Below are 24,853 nucleotides of genomic sequence, written 5' to 3'. Positions count from 1 at the left end.
AGACGGTGTGGAAGCAGGAGTGGGCGGGGCTTCGCGTCATGGATTTAAAGGGATAGTTTCATATTTCGCCTTTATTTACTTGTTCCAAACCTGCATGGAACCCGCGTTCACGGTAATTTCTATAACTTAGTGAAATGACTAAAACGTCATTGTGTTTCACTGTAGAAAGTATGAAACATGCAGGTTTACAAGAACAACGTGATGGTGAGAAAATAATGACAGGATTTTTTTTTTTTTTTTGATGAACATCAATCCCTATAAACAAAAACTGCATTAAAAACATACAGTCGATTATTTTGTTTTAATGCAGGTAGCGCAATTATTAGACTAAAAAAAGAGTTCTTACAATTAAGATAAAACAAAGAATTAAAATGCACAACCACAAAAAAAAAAAAAAAAAATCAATATATTTCTTATTTTATTTCACCCCTTCAACCTACAGTGTATTTAAAAAAATCTGAATATATGAGGATGCCTAATGTTAAAAGTGTGATTTCTAAACCTGTAAAAGTCAGGTAAATTATTAAAATCTCAATGGACGTTTTTTTTTTAAAAATAAAGATTAAAAATAAAATATTTTTTAGTAGTTTTGGGTTAAAAATTATGTGTAAAACCATTGCATAGTAAAGCAGGAAAATTGGCATTTGAATATTGCTGTGGAAAATGGAGTACAAAAAGTTGAGAACTCTCTCTCAAAAAAAATATATATATTATATATAAATATATATATATATATAGAAGCTCTCTCCTCATTGAGTGCTAACAGTTTATTAAAAAAAAACTGTCTTCAGAATGTCTTTGGAGAGTAATGAGTCACTGAAGGAGAAGTGAGATGAGAGATAAAGAAGTGAGCCACTGTGAGATTACCTGATGTCTTCATTCAGCAGAGCCCACATGCTTCCCAGCACTGCCTCTGTTTATCAGTAAACCAGACTGGTGGCACATGACAACACTGCGGACATCTGTGTGTTTCCATGATCATATCCCCACAGAACAGGTTAGACGAGCTCAGATCCTGACATCTTGAAAAGGACAAATACACGCTGCCCATTACAACAGAACTGATCTTCTCTGTTGGAAATGGGACAGCGAAACATATTTTAACATTGCAAACACAACCCTGCAGCTTTAAGAGAGGAAAAACAACATCAAGATTCATTGCACAGATTGACCCCCCCAAAAATGAGGCTACAAAAAAAATTAATAATAATATGCATATGAAAAATAACTTTTTATTGTCATCAAATGATACTGTACAATCAGGCGCTTGTGGTAACAGGATTTACTCTTGTTATGCTGAGAGAAACTGTCTTGTTTAAAACTTTAAACAACAACTAAACTATACTCATAACTACACTGATTATTAATTACACAATAAATGACAGGAGTCACAGAAAAGTGTCAATGAAACAAACTTAATGGCTTATTAGTGCATCAGAAAGTTCCCTTCAATATTGATGTACTTTGTCTTGAAATGCACTGAAAAGAAAACTGGTGGGGATGAATGGGGATGGGTGGCTGTTGATGGAGCAGTGTCTCTCAGCATCCACCTGAACAGAGAGAGTCAGACACAGAGGAGCAGGTGCTATGTGATCGACATGGGTCCGGTCTGGATTTGTGATGGCGCCAGACTTTACTGGCCTCAAAGTTTGCTCCATCACCAGTGATGAAAGACCTAGAGAAGAAGAAAACGAGACAGAAGAAAATGGGAATTAAAGATATCTGGATCTTGGAAAGAAAATGTTGCTTATTTGCAAAAAATGCATAATATTGCATAATTTATGATGGATGAAATATATTGCGGAGTTCAAAAATATCAATAAAAATGAATAAAACTTTCCGTCACTTACAGTGTTTTCGAAAAATGTTTATATATATATATATATATATATATATATATATATATATATGTATTAGCTGTAATGCACTTAAAAGCAGTGAAATGTGATTAATTGTAACATTTGAATGACAAAGTAGTATTCACTCAAAATGTGTCATTTAATTTATAATCTGCAAAAGAGTGGAAAATGTGGAAATCAGGATTATGCATAAAATAAATCATGCATGTGAAAATGTGCTGAACAGTTCAGAAATCATGTCTTTGTGGCAGGTTTTCACCTCATTATATATAAGTGACTCTGGAGCACAAAACCAGTCTAAAGTTGCTGGGGTGTATTTGTAGCAATAGCCAAAAAAAAAAAAAAAAAACATTGTATGGGTAAAAATTATCGATTTTCCTTTTATGCCAAAAATGATCAGGATATTAAGTCAAGATCATGCTCCATGAACATATTTTGTAAATCTCCTGCTGTAAATATATCAAAACTTAATTTTGGATTGGTAATATGCATTGCTAAGAACTTCATTTGGACAACTTTAAAGGTGATTTTCTAAATATTTAATTTTTTTTCCACCCTCAGATTCCAGATTTTTAAATAGTTGTATCTTGTCCAAATATTGTCCTATCATAACAAACCATACATCAATGGAAAGCTTAATTATTCAGATGATGTATACATTTTATTTCGAAAAACTGAAACTTAAGACTAGTTCTGTGGTCCAGGGTCAGATATTATCAAGAAGTAAAACTACTAATGGTAATAGTATTTAATCTAATAGATGGCAACGTTTTGCATGCTAAATGCAATATCTTTAACTAGGCCTCACATTTAGTTTCATTTCATTTATTTGTGCAAATTAAACAATCATATGATATTCTCACCTCCAGTGTTGGCCCTCCAGCATCTGCTTCCTCTATATTCTTCCAGCCTCTTTCAGTTTTCCCACCAGATCCTCGACCGTCTCCACTTTGACTCCAGCTTGTCTCTGAGGAGGTTCATCCACCTTCAGCACCTCCAGCCGTGAGCTCACATCCACTCCCAGATCGGCAGGCTTCACATTCGCGATCTTCTTTTTCTTTGCTTTCTACAAGGGCACAAAAATGCTTAAACATGCCTTATTCTGCAGCCTTGATGAGCAGAAAAGACGTAATTGTAACTGGCGGTGTATATATTTACATACAGTACATACATCTGGCAGACTTTTATCTTGTATTGCATTCAAGCTATACATTTGATCAGTTGATGCATTCCATGGGAATCAAACTTATGACCTCAGAGTCACTAGTGCAAAAAAATGTGCGGCGTGGCATTACAGTACCATGATGTTGGGCAGCGTGGCGTATCTGGGAGTGTTGAGACGGAGGTCAGCGGTCACCACGGCTGGCAATTTGATCATAATGGTCTCCAAACCACCATCAATTTCCCTCACCACCTTCAGCTTGTCTGCTTCAAAGGTCAGCTCAGATGCAAAGGTTCCCTAAGAAAAGGATAAAAAAATAACCCATTAATAGATTCACTATCCCCATCAGGCAGCGAAAACATCAATTTAGACTCCATTCTGGCATCTTCTGAAGAACTCTGCCCATGCAAAAAAATGCTAGGGTGCTCAAATCCATAGTAATAGTGATGCTTTCCTTCTCAAGCATCACTACACATACTGATGGGAGGAAGATGTCTGACCTGCGGCCAGTCCAGCAACGCTGCTGTCATCTGTCCAGTTTGATTGCAGTCATCATCTATGGCCTAGAGGAGAAATATTACCACGATATCATGAAACCCATTAATGAATAGTCAGTAATTTGAGATCATTGTGGCATAATTAACAAAGCAGCTACCTGTTTACCCAGAATGATCAGATCGGCTTGCTCTTTCTTGGCGAGAGCAGCCAAAATCTTGGAGACCTGCAGGGGACCGAGTGTCTCGTAGTCCTTTCCGGACACTTCCACGTGTATGCCACGGTCTGCACCCATGGCCAGAGCAGTCCGGATCGTCTCCTGCAACACAGATGTTTCATTTCAAGATTAAACATTAACAGGCATTTAATAACACAGAGTGTCTATTTACACTAAATCTTAGTCATATTGCATTGGAACTGCATTTATTTTCAATAAAAATGAAGGAAATAATCAAAAAGTTGAAAATAAAGTATCGGGTAGTGTGTAGGGATCGCTTTATTGTCCCAATAATGTGACATTAATTTAATCATTTGAATTAAAATTATAATTTACACTGAATATGTTATTGCATACTGTTTCATAATGTACTACAATACTGAGGTGCAGATAATTGAATTTTTTTTTGCAATAAGTAGTATAAATAGCAGATAATCCTGCTATTTTAACATGGTGTAAATAGAATCCATTGCCATTTGCTCTTAACGTAAACAGCATATAACGAAAAAATATAGATATTTAGTATAAATAGCATCCATAGCTAAGAAAATATGTTTTTTTTTTTTACTTCGTGCAAATAGCCTCGGTTTAATGCCATTTTCTCACATAGGATAGTAAATGAACATAAAGACATAAAACTGTTTACTGTTAAACAAGCTGCATTTTTTGCTGTTTTATATGACATCACAATAGTCAAGTTGGCGATTTCTTATTTTATAAAATGAATTATAATCCTTTTTTTTTTTTTTTTTTGAAAGAAGTCTCACAGCTATATTGTGAAATATTATTACAATTTGAAATAACTGTTTTCTATGTGAATATCTGTTGAAAAATGTAATTTATTTCTGTGATGCACAGCTGTATTTTCAGCATCATTCCTCCAGTCTTCAGAGTCACATGATCTTCAGAAATCAGAATAAAATACTACTCAAGAAACATTTCTGATTTTATTACTTAAAAATATTGTATTTCTCATACAGCCTACATGTGTATCCTAGACAGTTTTCCTTTTACCATGCCTTTATCATTTATTTTTTACAATTAATAATTTCCCCAGTTTTGGCATCTTTTTAACCACAACCAACAACTTTATTTAGTGTCCCTCAGCAAGGAAGTTCAAAGTTAGCATCCTTCATCAAGAAGAGTCATCAGCAAACTTATGCATTTCTGACCTGAACCTGCTGAGGACCACAGCTGACGGCCACGACCTCCTTAACAAGCTTCTTCTCCTTGAGTTTGACGGCCTCCTCCACCGCGATCTCACAGAAGGGGTTCATCGAATGCTTGACGCCGTCTGTAACCACTCCAGTGCGGTCCGGCTTGACTCGGATCTGAGGAAGACAGAGACATAGAGACGGTGCTGAGACTTCAAGAAGGATTACAAAAAAAAATGCATCAGCTGTGCATGCCTCGTAACATGCAACATGTTCATTTGCTGTTAAATGACAAATATACTGCAATTAATTCTTTAAAAAATATCAAATGCACTAAAACAGCATTTTACATGATCTTAAAATTTATATTTACTACTGATAAACTAATTATTATTATTTTTTTTACTTCAGTTTATTGATTAATTTACATAAAAGTTGACCAGATAATGAGAAATAAGTTTGAAGATCCACATATGTGAACAGAAATATTAAATATGAAAGTGCTGATACTGCTTGTCATCATTTTATACATCTAATAATGATAAAAGCATGCTATTTTCTTGTGTAATAAATATAAATCTGAACATGCAGTTATGCACATATAAAAAATTTCTTAATGCAATTACATATATATTATAAGACAATAGAAGAAGCAGGCAATATTAATCATGTAAACTTTAATGAAAAGCTAACGAAGAGTGAAAACAATTTCTATGTCATTAAAAGATGACTTTTGTTTCATTTCATAACATTATCAAATGTATTTGAACAACTCACATTCATATGCATGTTTATAAACTACAGCTGAACAGGTGAAGCAGAACACAGTTCATTATTATTAAGATTGCATTGATAATTCATCAGATATTAATTAAAACTACAATAATAACAACAATGACCTTCATCAAACAACCCAGTGTTCATGTCTAACCTCATTCAATCAAGAGAACAGCTGGTCTGGAATCAGTTTTAAAACAGGGAAACTCCGCGTTTATTCATAATTAAAAGCATCTGTATGTGTTTATTGAAAGATGATGTTTTGTATACCTTGACAGCATAGTCAATGACCCGCTTAACTCCGACCAGAACCCGCGCGCTCATCGTGACTCTTCCTCTGGCTCTGATGAATCCACTTCAGCACGAGCGGTTACGGTGTGACACCAGTTGGGGCGGGGTTTAAAGAACGCCCCTTCTGTGAGCCAATAGAACTGCTCAGATCAGAGAGCTGTCAATCAAAAACTGAGAACTGGCCAATCAGTTACACGGAATGTTCTTGCGCTCTAGCGCTCTGTCTGAAACGCACTTAAAAGTCGTTCCTACGTAAGTATGTTAAAGGTCGCGTGGCTGTTGTGGCTGTTATTTTCAATGTAAAATAAAGAGTTAGAAGTCTCGTGTGATAATAAATATCACACTATGTAGATTTCTTAAAGTTGCTCAAATATAATTATATTATATAATATAATATATTATTTCTACATTATTTTATACATGTTTACTGTACTTTGTATGTGTGTGTATCTAATAAATTTACCATATATATTTTTTCATGTATTGTATGCATGTATGTAATAAATAATAATACATATAATATTATGGTTTTTGCTTTTGTTGCTTGTTTGTTAATACATGATATATAAAATTCTAATTTAATTTTATAATGTGCTTTCATGTATGTAATTTTATATATAATGTCTAAATCATCACGAAGCTGGAAACGTGTTATATTAGATGGATGTTATATTATATATAAGAAATATATATACATATTGTACTTTATGGGCTTCACTAGGTTTTGAAATAAAGCCTGTTTTTGCTTATTCCTTATTTTTGTGTTTATTTTCATCTATAAAAAATATTATAATCAGTAATATTCTGACCTCATTAATGTCCCACTATGTATATATGTTTTTGAAATCCCAAGCATTTGCACTTTTTATCCTTTCTGCCTATTTTATTTACCGTAAAATAAATCCTTTGGAATATAATTTTCTCAGAAGATTATTTTTAGTTTTATTAGTTTGGAAAGATTTTTTAACCATATTTTTATCCTTAAATTCTGACTTCATAGATTCGTTTTTCAGAAAATAATATTTATATAATATTTAATATGCAATAATATTATTATTGATATTTGAATACAATGATGTATATTTCCACACTCCAGTTCAGTTGGTGGCAGTAACGCATCATTAGCTGGTTTACCATTAAACCTCAGATGAAGAAGAGGACTGTCACGTGACTGGAGTGTTTGGTCTCTTGATTCAGTGCAGTGATGGATCAGATGGAGCTCTACTAACACTCTTCAGGCAGACTCAGGTAATGCATTACACTTCCAACAGCTCAGGGCTCAAGCAATGCAAACCACTGCAGAAAGTCTTGAGAAAGATGTCATGCATGCAGGACATTTCATGCCCTGTAAATTTGTGAATGTATGGATTGAAAAAAAAATTAATAATAATAATGCATTTTGATTGAAGAAACATTGTGCATCTTCTATACAGCTGGGGATACATCCTAAACTGTTACTGGTCCTCAAAACGTTTTTGTATATTTTAGAGACCAACATCTGCTGAAAAGTTATACAAAGTTTTAAATGTAATTATTACACTTTTATGTGTCACAGGAACAAGAAGTTTGTCTGCATCCACAAATAGTTGGACAAATAGCTGTAAGGTATGTCTTGTTCATCACATGATGCTTTTTGTGATTGATATATTTTTCCATGATGCATGCTTTATTTGTTACGGTTTTCTCTTTTCATGATATTTTACCGTATTCCCAATATAGTTGCATTTAATGAAATTAAATTTAACAAAGTCCTGTAATATGATGTGCTATAATTTATCTAAAACTGATTTTAAACACACTATTTTTTTTATGAAATGTTATATACTATACATCACGTCGTGTTAATTAAAAGACTTTTAGATTACTTATCAATAATATTACTTATAAACAAAAACCTCATATTTTGATATCAATGAACTTTTTTTTGTCAACTACCCATCCGCTGTATAATTTTCTTGATGTAGGTGTTGCTGCCAGTGTCTGTCCTTTATCTCATCAATCAATCAATCACCTTTATTTATATAGTGCTTTAAACAAAATACATTGCGTCAAAGCACTGAACAACATTCATTTGGAAAACAGTGTCTCAATAATGCAAAATGATAGTTAAAGGCAGTTCATCATTGAATTCAGTTATGTTATCTCATGTGCACAGCAACATTCACTATCAGTTTCACACAAAAAATACAGGCAGACAGGTGAGTTTCCTTTTAGTGTCATCATAGATAAATCCTTCCTGATGTCTGTCTGACACTTTATTTCTCTGGATAATGTGTTTCTTTTTAATCTCTCATGAAATCTGTCAAGAAGCTCTTTGATCTTACTTAAAATACCCCCCCCCCCCCAAAAAAAAATATATACATATATATATATATATATATATATATATTTTTTTTTTAAATCATTAGTGTAAAATAGTGTTGCATTGTCTTTTAATTGATGCTGTTTTAAAATAATAATAGAAATAATATTTTTTTACACTGTAATCTAGTGAGAATCACCATTGGGAATAATTGGAAATTTAAAAAAATCTAAAAAACTCATAAGTAAAATATCCAGATGCATTATGTTAATGTAGAAAAACTGCAAGAAGGACGGAAATTAGGGATAATGTCACAGTGGAAATAATAAATAAATAATGCATGTTTATGCATGCATTTTCTTTTCTTTTTGTGCGGTGAGATATGCCTGGGAAATGTTTTCTTGAGTTTTACCCATTAGCAGTCATGTGATTCTAATCTCTGGCTGGGATTGGCACCGGGCCTGAGTCACATGTCAGTCAGGCGGCGTGTCACATGACAGATGATTGGAGCGGGGTGCTGTTAGGGGGTATTTACAAATACTATTCTCTTAGTGAACAACTGCGTCATTCAAACCTTTAAATGAGATCATGCACGGCTCTCTGCATTGCAGGAATAATGGATGAATGGAGAATTGAGTCAGGAGACACTGGAAACTTCCAATTACAGCTGTTTTCTCTAAGCATCAGGTTCTGTGGCTGACAAAAAAACTGCAGAAGCTCTTGTCTTTATGATTATTATCCTGTAGGGGTGTCACCATATCTTAATCGCATCACATTATTCACAAATATCAGCTGAAGTATGATGACCACATGCATGCTTGTACTCAGAGATGAGTGTGATGGGAATTTTAATGTTGTGTTACTCCTTTACCAGTTTACTAGTGTTTAAAGTCATAAAAAAACATGTAAAGATCTGGAAAGTACTACATTACAGGTCCGAGGTTTGGAATAATTATGATTTTTTTAAATGTTTTTGTATCATGAATTATTATTATAGTTTAACATAACTGTTTTGTATTTAAATATATTTTAAAAGGTAATTTATTTCTGTGATCTGCAGCTGTATTTTCAGCATCATTCCTCCAGTCTTCAGAGTCACGTGATCTTCAGGAAATAATTATTATATGCTGATTTGCTGCTCAAGAAACATTTCTGATAGTTCTGATTTGTTAAAAATGTGCTACACTTACGTTTAAAACTTTAGAGTATTTTAAGATTTATTTATTTATTAAAGAAAGAAAGTAATACTTTCATTCAGGAAGGATTCATTAAATTGATCAAAAGTGACAGTAAAGACATTTATTATGTTACAAAAGATTTCATTAAACTTTCTATTCATCAAAGAATCCTTAAAAAAATATGTATGATGTTTCCACAAAAATATATCAAGCAGAAAAAAATGTTTTCAACATTGATAACTACTATTAATAATTGAGAATCCAATAATAATTGATAATAACTGAGCTCAAAATCAGCATATTAGAATGATTTCTGAAAGATCATGTGATGCTTAGGACTGGAGTAATGATGCAGAAAATTCTACATTGCATGACAAAAATAAATTTAATTTAAAAATATATTCACATAGAAGACAGTTACTTTCAATTGTAAAAATATTTCACATTATTACTGTTTCACCAGCATTTTTTATCAAATAAATGCAGCCTTGGTGAGCAGAAGAGTTTTTTTTTTTTTTTTGAACACTGAAACTTTTGACCGCTAGTGTTTTTCTTTTCAAGACCTGAAAAACTTCTGGAACTGGTTCTATACATATTGTTCAACAATCATTTGAAAAAGACGAATTAAGAATGCACGATTAACCTGAAAAATCAATATTTTTTATCAGCTCTAGTAATGAAAAGTCTGTGTCTTTGTCCTCCTCAGGGGACAGATCAGTGACTGTAGAGTAGAGGTGTTAATGTGGTCTCTGAATCCAACATCACTAAATCCCAGAAGGTATGGAAGCAGCCAGCTCGCTCCCTGCATCAGCAACACTTTTACTTCCCATTCGCTTATGCTTATTCATTAAGTCGTGATGTTCCACAAATCTTATTCGACGCGCAGCAGAATGTGACAACATGTCAGAGCAGAAGATAAAAATTACACAAACTCAGCTTTAACTAAATAGCCAGATGTTCTGCATTTGTTTGAGGGTTGTATAATATTTCACGCCTGTTTTCTCCCAGACAGTAATTCAAAACTCTTTCAGTAATGAAGACAGTCCTGCTGGAGAAGATATGGCCATGTCCATGCAGACAGCAGCTGACCCTACTCTCACACACACAGCTGGTACGGATCGGTTTATAGAGGTTATAGTATCACATGCAACGTGCTTCATGCTTTTGGATTGAGCGGTTGTCCTTTATACAGTGCTTTCTCCTTGGTTAAATTAAGTTCTTTAAAACCTCACAAAACAGAGTTCTTCCATCAAATAATGCATTCATTATTCATTCATGTTAGATGGTTTAGTTTCAAAAGCATGCATTTATCTGCATTTCACTATGACTTCAAATGCAGCTCATGCTTTTCAGGATACATTCGATGATGTCACTATTTACTTATTGTGAATAATCAGTTTTCATAATTTAATTACAAATGAAAGGTGCTTGATCTCATTATTGTATCTTTTTTTTATAACTATGTATTTATTTTTTATTGATTATCCTAAAGTAGTTATATTTTATATTTGTAATAATGTAAACACACACATTTTATATATGTACAGTTGAAGTCAAAAGTTGCAGATTCAATGCAAAATGTTAATGATTTGACTATTATTTACTATTACTATTATTATTATTATTATTTTAATACAATAAGAGGAATAATACAAAATGCATGCTATTGTTTATTTAGTACTGAATGAGATATTTCATATAAAAGATGTTAACATATAGTCCACAAGAAATAATAATAGTTGAATTTATAAAAACCCCATTCAATAGTTTACATACCCTTAATTATTAATATTGTTTTGTTAGCTAAATGATCCATATGCAACTCTTGCAGAAGGTTCGAACACTCATAGATGCTCCAGAAGGAAAAACCATGCATTAAGAGCAGGGGTGTGAAAACTTTTGAACCGAATGGAGATTTTTAATATTTTGCCTAAATATCATATTTTTTCATTTAGTACAGCCCTTCAAAAGCTCCAGAAGATACTTTCCCATTAGATAAAATAAGGGTTTTAATGCATCATTTTATATGTGTATACATACATACACACATGTACAATGTACAATGTATGTATATAAATAATATTTTAGTCATACCAGCCATCTTTGAACTCTCAGTAACTCTCTTATCAGGATAAACATGAGTTCTCTCTTGGTTGCAGTAAATATGATTTGAATTTAGTATTTGTAGCGATACAACATCTGTGGTCTCTCTCATTTAGGTCAGTTCTACGTGATGATGACTCCTTCAGATGTTCTGCATTCTGCCACTCAGCGGACTTTAGCTCCACGCACACATATCTACACTGTGTGAGTACAAGATAAACTGCATTTACAGCATGCCACTGGTGTTGACTATTAAAGCTTAACTCGATGGATCGAAATTCATAACATTCACACCTTTATAGGTTAAATAATACAGCATCGGGGGTTAGTCTTTTGATTTTGGGATGGGATTTACTTAAGAGGTTCTTTGTTGCACCGCTGCATGCTTTCTTTTTTGTGCCTTGCTCTCCTTTTAACCTTGGGATCCCACTAGTGCATTGGTGAATCTATGTGAAAGCAGGGCTGTTTGTCATGATTCTGTTTGCTGACAGTATCATGTGCTCAGATTCAGTCAGAATTAATGGGAGAGCGTGGTTTGCTGTGCTTCCTTCTGAAGCTGGTGGTTTTAAGGTGAAAATGGGTGATGCTGCTCACACGTATGTGCGGTTGCAACATCCTTATCCTCCTAAATAAGCTCAGTAGAAATATCTAGCTGAAAAATCTCGTGGCAGAGGTGGGTTTTTTTTCAGACACAGACAGCTTTTGCAGCTCATGTGACATGAATTCAATGTAATGAATGGCACAAGAGTCATAATCTTACTTTCTTCTATTAGAATTCCAAATCCTTCATGTTATTAGATCCTGGGATAAAAACCACTATAGTTAGAAAGTATGGATTGTGTTCAGGATGCAATACTAATCACTCAGATACAAAGTACAAGTGTTTTTTGTTTTTTATTTATTTATATATGCTATTATAGTATTTATTAATATTTTAAATTAACTTTTAATATATATTTTCATAATTTTGCTATTTGGATTTGCTTTATACTTCTACATAGTTTTAGTTATTTTGAATTTCAGTTTTAATTTAATTATATTAAATTATTATATTATTTTATAAATTTAGTAATTCAACTTTATTTCAGTTAGTTGCCACTAAAATAAAATATAAATATTAGATGAAAACTTCAACTTAAAAAACTTAAAACATTTTTCATATTCGTTTAAGCATAATTATTTAATTTGTTTTGCATTATTTATTTTTATATATATTTATTTATTAGCATAATTTTTTCATTTTTATTTCAACAGTAGTATACTATGCTGTTGTAACGAACTAAATGACACATTTTAATTCGGCAGGCACCAATAATTATCTCATAAAAAAATATTTTGAAGTGTGGTCAAATATTGTGTCAAAAATAATGTTTTGCTCTATTGTTCACCCAAAATTTTAGATCTTCCATGCATACAAAAAATTGCATATTCTGCCCGGTGTAAATACAGCATAAATTGCAAGTTGTTTACCATTCTAATGTACTTCTCAATCGATTCTTGTGTTCATCAGATTTCTTTGGTAACCATCAAAGCAAACAGTTTCTTTCATTTTCTATCCATGTTTTAGCCGAAATGTCATTAATTAGATAATTTTTCATAAGTCTTTTTTGAAATTTCTGAAATATATTTTCCACTTCTCTGCAGAGGGGAACACAATGCACAAGAGCATGAAGGTTTTAACTGGTAAGAAGAACTTTTACATCACATTAACAAAATAAATTCAAATAAACAAAAACTGGCAGGTATACAGAAAATACAGAGCTGCAAAAGTAATAATTTCCAAACACGTTTCAGACACTCAAACATGCCTGTTTTCCAATCCTAAATACATGCTATTGCTTGAGACAATATTATTATGTCCTGTCCATTCAAGCCTCTCAAACAAAATAAGTTGAAATTCCATTTGCTACCACTGGTGGCGCAGAATTTACGCACTTACTGTAACTGTATACTGTGGTTCTTTAGTTTATCATGGTCTTCTATAGAAGCCCGTTTCCACCACTGAATAAAAAAAAAAAAAGTAAGTGCAACTTTTTATCATTCACAATTCTGACTATTTTTCTCAGAGTTGCGTGATATAAACTCACAATTGCGAGTTAAAAAAAGGTCAGAATTGCGAGACATAGTCACAATTCTGAGAAATAAAGTCAGAACTGCTAGACATACACTCACAGTTCTGACTTTTTTTTATTCTGATCAGGATTGTGAGATATAAACACGCAATTACGGGATATAAATTCTGAATTGTTTGAGAAAACTCACAATTCTGACTAGTTTTTTCTCTAAATTGCGAGTTTGTATTGCGCAATTCTGATCAGAATAAAAAAAAGTCAGAACTTGCATTTCCGATTATTTTTTCGCAATTGCGAATTATAAAGTCAGAATTGTGAGATTTAAACTCGCAATTCTGAAAACATATCGGTTCTCCCCCCCCCCCCACCTCAAAATTGGACTTCAACTCGCAATCGTGAGAAAAAATCAGAAATGCGAGTTTTCTCAAACAATTCTGAATTTATATCCCATAATTGCGTGTTTATATCTCACAATCCTGATCAGAATCAGAATTATAAGATAAAAAGCAATAAGCTTTTTTATTTTTTTGTCAGTGGCGGAAACTGCTTCCATAGGCTTCTGAGGCCACTTCCTCTGTGTATATAGTGATTTTAATAAAAAGAGATGTAGGGATAGACTTCATGTAGTGTAAATTAAAATAATCTTCAGTTCCAAAACACTTTTTGCTGTTATGCATTTGCACAGATAAAGCGTCTCGCTCTTTACCCTATGTGTTCTCCCCTGTGCGGTGAGACAGACGCGACGCTGCGGAGTCGTGACTTAATTAAAGCGTACCTGAGGGAAGATTCACGCGGAGAACAGTTGTGTCATTAGGCTAAAGTCGGGCCTCGTCGCAGACGGCAGCTGTGTGCAGCGCTGCAATTTATAACCTAATGAACACAGCCGATGCTGCGACTCCCCTGAGATCAGACGCGAAGGACAGAGAGACCTTACGCACATATCTGCCAGTCCACACTAATAATAGCTTCAACTTTACTAAGCTGGGACTAAGTTTGTCATTCCTGCTAGTGGTTGACCAGTATGGGCTTTTTTAATGTCCCAATATAGATATCATGAGTTGTACGGTGGCTGATGGCAGATTTATTATAAATAGGCTTACATACATGTTAAAAGCAAATGAGATCCATACAACATTGATGAAATTTTTAATAAACACTTACACAAAAAAAAAGAGTAAGTGTTCATGCTGCGTTTAAGTTTTATGTTTAGTCAGCTTTAAATGTTAAGTTGTACTAAGTGACAACTTGAATAGTTGAGTAAACGTAAAATTTTAAGGCAGTAAACACATTTTTATTTTACAGTTAGCTTTACACAATATTGATCTGTAATTTAATTTTTGTGCAAATAGTTTAACTAAGGCTGAAAGGGTTGTCTCTAGTTTTTAAATGTTAAATACTTTTGTTAATCAGTCCCAAACAAAAAATTTAATTGTTTATTATTATTATTTTCCAAAGAAGTACATTTTAAATCATAACTTTAGAGATAATACATTTTAGTAAAATTAACTTTACTAAATCACAGTCTCTATTTTATTTTATTGTATTTTGTGTTTGTTCTTTTATTTGTTTTATGTATTTATATATTATATATTTTAAAATGTTTGTTATTTATTTATCCATCATTTTATTTGATCAGTTTAGTTTTCAATCATTCATTCTTTCTTTCTTTAGTGGTTTAGTTTTTTTTTGATCATATTACGTTTTATAAAGATAAGATTGCAAGCCTTGTAAAATACTTACACTGAGATTGTAAAGCTAAGAAATAAACGCATATGCATCTTTTATTCCTTTTTATTTTGTTTAGTGTTTGTTCTTTATTTGCGATTGATTTTAAGTAGTTTTAAGTTCTGAATATCAGGAAATATAAGGTTGCAGATGTTAAGCCTTTCAAAACGCATTCACTGAGATAAGTGAATAAATGTATGAAATATGCATATTATTTCCCATTATTACTTTAGGAAAATGGACATTCTGCGCACTCCTAGAGACGAGAGGAGAAGAGCACAACATAATGAAGGTCAGTTATCATAATCTAGTCTCAGAAACAGTTTCTAGATTACTCTGAATAATGTGACCAGTCTCTCAGAAGGCACTGGTGTGAATCCTCCTGTAGAGGCCAGTAGAGGGTTGATGGACTGAACATGTAGTGCAATTTTGGACAATATGTCTTTGATTTTGCCTCTGATCGTTCTTGTTGTTGATGTGCAGTTGAAAGGCGACGGCGAGACAAAATCAACAACTGGATCGTGGCGCTCTCGAAAATCATCCCAGACTGCAGCATTGACGGCACCAAGACTGGAGCGGTGAGCTGCATGATGCTTTTTTCCCCTAAATGAAGATCTGACCTCAGTTTTGACCTGTTGCTTTGAAACTGCATCTCTCTCTCAAATGCATTGTGTTTCTCGATCCTCCAGAGTAAAGGTGGGATCCTGTCAAAGGCGTGTGATTACATTGGCGAGCTGAAGCAACATAACCAGCGTCTGCAGGATAGTTTGAGAGGAGTGGAGAGAGTGCAGATGGACAATGAGCTGCTCAGACGGCAGGTATGATGCATTTAACATCAGCTTTGCATTTTACATTTTACATTGTCATGCAATCCCTATTCTTTGCATTGACATATTGATTATTTTAGGCTGTATCAACATTTTCTTAAAGATATCTTTCCTAGGAACCATATTCCTAATTTTTAAGTCAATTTAAGTTTTTCTTTGCACAAAGAAATAGTCACAATTATCCCCCCCCCCCCCCCCCCCAGAATTCATCAGGCTATTTATGTTACTGTGCCTTTAAGACTATATGCAAATGACCTCCTGTGATTGGCTGACCTCTTGACATTTAAAGTTCTTATTGCTGTTCAGCAAAGTGTGCTGAATAGCTGTTAATATGTAAATGTGGAAGATATCATAATACATTAACATGCATATATATGTTTTGACATCAAAGAACCATTAAAATAAGCATTGTTTATTTGCATTACATTTTATTTAATTCATTTTAATGAAATTGGATTGTAAAATGTTTAGCTTTTTTAACTTTACCCTACATGTAGGCTGAAGTTTACTTATTCGATTTTTATTCAATACACATTTTAGTTGGAAATCATAATGAACATTATCAGACTCCTTTTAAAAATACCAAAGATAATTTTTCTTCCTTTTTGTTAGCATTTCCTTTTAACCCACAAAATCCAAATATATACTCCAATATACTCCAAATATACACAGTTATTTAATAATCACACCCATTCATTCAGTATTATTTCACACACAATTTAATTCTCAGACCCGATCTCTCCTTTACTAGAAAGTCACAAACGTCACCTATTAGCCTGAAGCACTGCACCAGAAGAGGGTGACAAAGAGTGGTAAAAAAAGATGTAATTTTATCTAGTAATGCAACTTTTTACTTATTTTTTTAAAATTATTTTTTTTTTTTAATATTTGTATAATTTGTTATTTACTTTTATACTTTTACTTATATGTACTTTTTTATAGTCTTATTTTATTTCTGTATAATTTTTTTATTATTTTATACTATTTGATAATTTGTATGTAATATCCCCAGTAACTCATTTCATTTTATTTGTAATATTTGTGTTATTTCATTTTATACTTTTTAATTTGTATTATATATTAATACTATTTTTGTTTACCATTTTATTCCATTAAATTTTTATTTATACTGTTTTATTTTTATATTGATAATATTATTATATAATATTATATTATATTATTATATTGATTGTATTTTTATTTAATTTTTTTTATACAGCCTTCCTGTAGCTCAAGCAGTAAAGTATGCACTAGGCACTTTTGTTAAAAAAAAAAAAAATTATATATATATATATATATATATATATATATATATATATATATATATACATATATATATATATATATATATTTAGTTTTATTTAATTGTACTATTTGTAATTTATAAAATTTGATTATATATTTATTTTATTATAAAATAAAAATGTATGGCTGGAATGCACTGTTGCTTTGCATAAAAGTATCTGGCAAATACATAAATATATATATATCTAAAACATCTTGATATTTTACAATCATTTTCTGTGTTGTTGCTTTCAGCTGGAGGAGCTCAAGAGCGAGAACGGCCTTCTGCGAGCGCAGCTGGAGCATCACGGCATTGACACGATCGCAGACGCCTCGGCACACTGAGCCTCAGGCATTCTGGGAAAGAGATTCTGGTCAATCCAGACGACAAAAGGCTCTCGGAGAATAACACGGGACTGCAGTGAGCCGAATGACAAACGCTGGCTTGTGCTCGAGAGTCTGTCTCAGATGTCTGATACAGTCCGGCTTGCTACCGATGAGGTCAAAGGTCAAGACGTTTCCATTAGCACCAACACCAGGTGTTTCCTAAATAACTCTGAACTAAAGAGAAGAATATACTGTAGTTATACTGTGTTTCTAGTTGTCCCCGCTCTATAAAGCACCCCAGACATTTTCCGTTTGCTTTTCCTAATTTTCCAGCTTTGTTGCTTTCAATTTTGTCTTCATGCTTTACTTGGAGTATTAGTTGTTTGTGCAATGCCTCGTTTAATTTGAAATTCTCCTGGAGAAAAGCTACCGCTTTGTGGTGTTTGGGAAGGTCGTTACGGGATGAATGAAGCCGTGATGAAATTTCATTAGCGGTTCCAGTGAAATTTAGTGTTAAAATCAGAACAAAAGCACCTGCGGACGGCTCCCGCTGAAAGAAAGCTCTGATGCAAGAAAATGAGCTCCGTCTGGGATTATTAGCTTCTTATCTCGGATCGTCTTCAGAAGACAGTTCGGAAAGCATCGCCTAATCTAAGAAGCAAATGAGAAAATATTCACAAAGCCTTGTAGCTAAATGCTGGACGTGTTTGTTAATGTGTGCTAGAGGATTATTCTGTTACCTTCATCTGATCAGCAGGTCTGACTCCTGGAAATGTAATGGCCTTTCTGGGTTGCTAAGTAAGCCTATTTGCAATCCTCGAAAGTTAGGGTTTTGTTATTAGTTTACTTGGTAAGTCCCTGAACATTTTGAGCCATATTTATATGAATAGCATTAATGGAATAGTTTTGTTCCAGGCTGTTATTTTTCTCCAAAATTCAATCATTATTCAATGATTAACTCTTACAATACAGCAGCAAGAGACATGAAAACAAATTAAATGTTCTTTTTCCATTTTGATTTGCAACGCGTTTCGTTATATGCATGTGTTGTGATGATTTGCAACACTTTTGTTGTCAAATTGATGAAGATGTTTTTTTTTTTTTTTTGCTGGTGTTTTCTTAAATTGCAGCGCGTTGAGCTCTCTCGGCCACCGTAATTGAAGCCTTCAAAACATCACAAATTCAAAGCTTGTTGAGGCAAAAGAACCCTCCCTGGAGAATAGTCGTCTTCAAGTACCCCTGCAATATCCAACCAAGTAGTTTTTTTCACTTTTCAAAAAAAAAAAAAAAGGAGTATCCATCCCATTGGATTGCTGTTTAAACCCAATCTGGAAAATTTAAAAGTTTATTTAAATGTGCAAAGCCAAATACACCTTTGTTCTGAAGAAGGTGTTTCAGCTGGCTTTGTGGTGAACCATCAGTACAGATTCGTCATCATAGTTCAGTTTTCACTGCAGAAGCTAGTCCTACTGTATCATTTTGGTATTGCAGCATATGAAAATTTCTTAGCAGAAAAATTACCTATTAATGACAGACTCAAAATCTGTCTTCAGACTTGCATCCATGCACCAAATACACTGTCCATCCAAAAAAATAAAAATAAATGTCACACACTTGAATATTTAGTTGAACCACCTTTAGCTTTGATTATGGCACGCATTTGCTGTGGCATCATTTCGATAAGCTTCTGCAGTGTCACAACATTTATTCCAGTCCAGAGTTGCATTAATTTTTCACCAAAGTCTTGTATAGATGATGGGAGAGTCTTCTCCAGCACATCCCAGAGATTCTCAATGGGGTTAAGGTCTGACTCTGGACTCTTGGAGGACAATCCATGTGTGAAAATGATGTCTCATTCTCGCTGAACAACTCTTTCAAAATTTGGGCATTGTCGTCTTGGAATATGCCTGTGCCATCAGGGAAGACAAAATCCATTGATGGAGTAACTTGGTAATTCAGTATTTTCAGGCAGTCAGCTGACCTCATTTTTTGGGCACATAATATAATCATCCATGCAGTAATTGTCCAATAGGAGGATCTTACTTATTTGCTTAGATAAATCCAGGTGGTGACTTTTAAACATATTTTTTTGGACGGCCAATGTATAAACATCCAGCAATGGTGGGAATTTTAAATAGTTTGCAGTCCTTGGAAGAATAGAATTTTTAATTATTTTATTTATTTTTAGGTCCTCCTTCATGTTCTTTGTGCCAGAATCCATTATCTTTGAAGCATATTTTGATGGATTGTAATAGTTTAATGTCTGTCAGAACGCTTTATTTTTCAGTCAACTTTTATAGAACGTTTTTTAATGAAGTAAGACCCATTCTCACCATGAATATAGCCAAGGTAGCTCATAAACAAACTAAACAGATTTAGTCCATATTTTACTTGGTTGGACTTTTTTATTTCTTTAAAGTCTGATTCATTGATTAACCATTGCTTTCCAATCAAATATGGCTCAAAGTGATGTGAAAACCAATGAAGTTTGATCATAATTTGACATGACACATTTAAACTTTCTATATTTGAATTAAAAAGTGAAAAAGGAAACATTTTCAGGGAATGAATCCTCGTACAAATCTGATTTCAAATGATTTCAGAAGCTGTTGTTTGGCTATTTTTATGGTGCTTGACAGAGTACAGTTGAATGGAAAAGCGCTGCATGAAGACTCTTCAATTCTCTTTTCGTGATCCATTGAAGAAATAACAACATGGGGGTGAGTATATTCCCAAAGCTTTCGTTTTTGGGTGAACTGTTCCTTTAAGACATCACAGCGGAGAAAAACAATATATGTAACTAAAACTGTACTGAAGACAATGCAGTTATTAATAGACAACAGCTTCAGGTCAGTTGTTTTATGTAAACCACTTCAGTTCTTCAAGATAAATACTGTAAGGACTGTAAGCAGATTTCTGCTGTATGATAATTATTTTGTAATAAATGATGCCCTAAACAGCAGTGATTACCCTCGTGGCCTTACAGTTGACTGAAAAATAAACAGAGAAATAATTGCAGGAGTTTTAATATGACTGTAAACTCTCCTCAGAGAGGCAGAGAAACTTTACTAAGCATCGCTTTTACAGTTTCTTCATAAACTTTGTTTCAAAGTAATGGTCTGGGAAGGCCTCGTAATTAACATGGATATTAAGTAGCTGAGGTTATTTAAACTTCCTTGGCTCTTTATATGAATTTTAATATGAAGTTTCAGCATTATAATAATTTGCACTAGAAGCATGATAAGGTAGTGTCTCTATAAGCACCTAAGCTTTGAGGAAATTGCTGAATGATTATAGACTTAACTACCAAATTTACTTGTTAAAAAAAGAGAACAATCAAAGTTAATGTGTAATCTATTAATAAACGTTATTACACAAAGACTTGAAGAGTCACCATTGTGTGCTGTTAAAATGAAGATTAAAATCATAATTTCTGTTAATCATAATAAATATTTTAAAACTTATATAATGTATATAGTATGTATTTTGATATTTCTGTTTTTTTTCCCGATATGACTTAAAAAGTATTTATTTATAAAAAAAATATACATCTCATTTATTTTAAATAGCCTTGTCATTTTAAGTATTATTTTTTTTAAATGTGTGAGGAATAGCTATAATAATAATAATTATTATTTATTTTTTAAGGGATGGGCTGTACAGCTAAAAAATAATAATGTGTGTATATAATGTGTGTGTGTGTGTATATATATAAATATATATTTGTTTTTTTCAATTCATGTTTTATATATCTTAATATTTATTTTAAGCCAAACCAAGAGTGTAAATTATTTATCTAATTTATTTTAACTTATCCTTTCATTTTTAAGCAATATTTCAAGTCAATATATTTTTATTTTATTTAATTTTATTAATTATTTATTTTTTACATAGGCATGAAGAATATCCATTGTGAGCTGTTTAAGTTGACAATAAAATCATAATTTAATTTATATAATACTTTTCTATGGCTGGGCTGACATTTATTGATTTATTTGCTTATTTATTTGTTTGTTTAAAGCAAACAAACATTGTAAATTATATATTTTTTTAACTTACAGAATTAACCGATTGAATTGATTCATTTACAACAAAAGCAAATCATTGAATCTGAGTTTTGAACTGATTTATTAAATGCATATAAATGAAATTAGTATAAAGCATCTTAGGTTGTCTACATTTGTTTAATGACACAGAGGAACTGTAAAACTAAAAATACAATTATTCACAATGTTGCTTAAATTTATATAACTAGCAAAATCATTGTGAAAATATTAAATGTATCATACTCTAAGGGATTTTTCAGGATTGGCAAATCATTCCTGTGATTGGTGTATTGTATTTTAAACGTAGGCCGGTCTCATACAAATGACCTGAGAGATAATAGTTTGGAAGAGGAAAGCACAGCTCACTCAATCTCTCTCAATTCATAACTGTCTCTATTGTGTCTTTAAATGAGGTTAGAGTCACAGCTGGGACGATTTTATCTGATTGTTCATGAAAACAGAGCGAACGCTTGGCTAATATCTTTTCTTGTTTCAGACTTCATTTATTCTCAACCACCTCTGCGTCTCCAGGGATTCTTCACTCATTATAATTCTCCTCATCATTCATCATTGTTCACACCTTGCTAAGGAAATGACCCTCAACTATCGGAGAACGGCACATGACACCAGAGACGGCAGGAAATCTCAATCATATCAGTATGAAAAACATAACGCTGCTTTCATTGATCAAATGTCAGATGCTCCAAAACTATTATTAGCATATTTATTTTCTTTATGCATGCTATGCCTTGGAAAAAATAGAGTGCAACAGTTTGTTTTCTCCATGCCGTATGCAATGCAAATTATGTATTAGTCTCTTTACACTCAAACTTTGCAATGAATATTAAATTAATTGTATTTTATATGAATCATCAATTACTTCTAGTCAGTAGGTTTATATTTTATCTTTAACTTTATTTTTTCAGAATATTTTTTTATTATTATAAAGTTAGAAGACAAAAAAGATGAAATCACAAACTTGCAAAACTGGATTTAAATGAAAATGTATATATATGACAACAAACTGTTAGAAGAAAGGGATCATTGGGGTTCTATATAGAACCATAGGGTTCTTTACTCAACTCCAAAGAATAATGATAAGAAATGATAAGAAAGAACCCTTTTGGCACAAAGAGTTCATATTTTGAATTTTGTGATCATTCACATGCATTCATAAATGCATTTGAATACACCGAATAATGCAGTGAAAGAACATACTCAAAATGCACATGCGCACTAGTATGACTTCATCATGTAAGTTTACATTAGCCTAGATGCATGCACTTTTCAGGCACAATTTGTTTAGTTTTTGAATATACTTGATACTGTTAAAATGCACATCATTAAAACAAAAAATACGAGTTCACATTTCACACCTAAACAAGCGTGGAAAACGTAATTATAACTAGCTACTAAATTAGATAAAAATGCCTATCCATATACAGCTATGATTTGCGAACCCCAAACTGACTCAAATGATTCGCGAAACCGCTACGAACTCCCGAACTGATTCAAATGATTCGCGATCCTCAAACTGACTCAAATGATTCGCGACCCGCTACGAACTCCCGAACTGACTCAAATGATTCGCGATCCTCAAACTGACTCAAATGTTTCGCAATCCCGCTCCAACTCCCAAACTGGAGTCAGATGACTCAAATGATTCGCGACCCGCTACGAACTCCCGAACTGACTCAAATGATTCGCGATCCTCAAACTGACTCAAATGTTTCGCAATCCCGCTCCAACTCCCAAACTGGAGTCAGATGAGTGATTCGCGATCCTCAAACTGACTCAAATGATTCGCGACCCGCTTTGAACTCCCGAACTGACTCAAATGATTCGCGATCCTCAAACTGACTCAAATGATTCGCAATCCCGCTCCAACTCCCAAACTGGAGTCAGATGACTCAAATGATTCGCGATCCCTCTACGAACTCCCGAACTGATTCAAATGATTTGCGATCCCCAAACTGACTCAAGTGATTCACGATCCCGCTACGAACTCCCGAACTTATTCAAATGATTCGCGATCCCCAAATTGACTCAAATGATTCGCGATCCCGCTACGAACTCCCGAACTGATTCAAATGATTCGCGATCCCCAAATTGACTCAAATGATTCGCGATCCCGCTCCGAACTCCCGAACTGACTCAAATTATTCGCGAACCCGCTACGAACTCCCGAACTGCTTCAAATGATTTGCGATCCCCAAACTGACTCAAATGATTCGCGATCCCGCTACGAAATCCCGAACTGATTCAAATGATTCGCGATGCCCAAATTGACTCAAATGATTCGCGATCCCGCTCAGAACTCCAGAACTGACTCAAATGATTCGCGATCCCAATACATATAGGCTAATGCTATAAAAGTGTGCACATCGAGAGAAATAAACAGCAGATGTTCATGTTAACAACTGAACCATGTTACTGAACCTGGATCTGGATCAGTGAGCTGCGTCTCGGGCCGATGAAGTCACTTCAAAGGAGGCATGTTTTACACGCCCCGTCTAAACTGTCAAAACAGTGCCACAAAGAGAGACATGCAGAAAAGTGAAGCGCAAAGGAAAATGGAATCGCAAGCTCAAACTAGACTGACACAAAATAAAAGCAGCGTTGCAAATAAATTAATAGATATGACCATGGAAAATATGTATTGCAAAATCATTGATTTTGTGCTGTTTCATTTGTTTTGCAATTCTTAATTTTTGTTTGCAAAAAGCAAATGTATTTTCCTCAATACTTTAAATAAAATGTTTTAAATTTGTTTTGTTTTTATTGTTTTTGTTTATTTTAAACAAGGTAAATCTTTCCGATTTATTAAAATAAATAGTCACATACATGGATTTTTCTGGGCTAAGCCACGGATCTCCACTCACCCTAGAACCACCCCTGTATATATATATATATATATATATATATATTGTTTAAAAGAATAATTCAAATCCAATGTTGCAATTTATCTTGGAAATTTAGAAGTTTTACAATATATTTTTTTAATTATAAAAAAAATGTAGAATTAAAAAAAAGA

The 24,853-nt window shown here is 33.2% G+C and overlaps 2 protein-coding genes across 2 annotated transcripts; one reads left to right on the top strand and one right to left on the bottom strand.

Moving 5' to 3' along the window:
• Nucleotides 1-1,212: 1,212 nt before the first annotated feature.
• Nucleotides 1,213-6,050, bottom strand: etfb (electron transfer flavoprotein subunit beta). The gene is made up of 7 exons (XM_026283201.1): nt 5,935-6,050; nt 4,906-5,064; nt 3,677-3,835; nt 3,522-3,584; nt 3,160-3,318; nt 2,723-2,925; nt 1,213-1,675 (listed from the first exon to the last, which is right to left on the bottom strand). The coding sequence occupies exons 1-6, from the start codon at nt 5,986-5,988 to the stop codon at nt 2,755-2,757; spliced, it is 765 nt and encodes a 254-aa protein (XP_026138986.1). The 5' UTR covers nt 5,989-6,050; the 3' UTR covers nt 1,213-1,675; nt 2,723-2,754.
• Nucleotides 6,051-7,097: 1,047 nt separating this feature from the next.
• usf2l (upstream transcription factor 2, c-fos interacting-like) lies at nt 7,098-18,191 on the top strand. The gene is made up of 10 exons (XM_026285114.1): nt 7,098-7,203; nt 7,511-7,560; nt 10,142-10,213; nt 10,467-10,546; nt 11,655-11,742; nt 13,183-13,221; nt 15,569-15,627; nt 15,819-15,913; nt 16,025-16,153; nt 17,702-18,191. The coding sequence occupies exons 3-10, from the start codon at nt 10,176-10,178 to the stop codon at nt 17,789-17,791; spliced, it is 618 nt and encodes a 205-aa protein (XP_026140899.1). The 5' UTR covers nt 7,098-7,203; nt 7,511-7,560; nt 10,142-10,175; the 3' UTR covers nt 17,792-18,191.
• Nucleotides 18,192-24,853: the final 6,662 nt, after the last annotated feature.

Source organism: Carassius auratus, chromosome 16 (assembly GCF_003368295.1).
Source record: "Carassius auratus strain Wakin chromosome 16, ASM336829v1, whole genome shotgun sequence".
In the NCBI taxonomy this organism is placed as follows: domain Eukaryota; kingdom Metazoa; phylum Chordata; class Actinopteri; order Cypriniformes; family Cyprinidae; genus Carassius; species Carassius auratus.
Note: the sequence above shows the minus strand (reverse complement) of the source record. Positions and strands in the feature narration are given on the sequence as shown.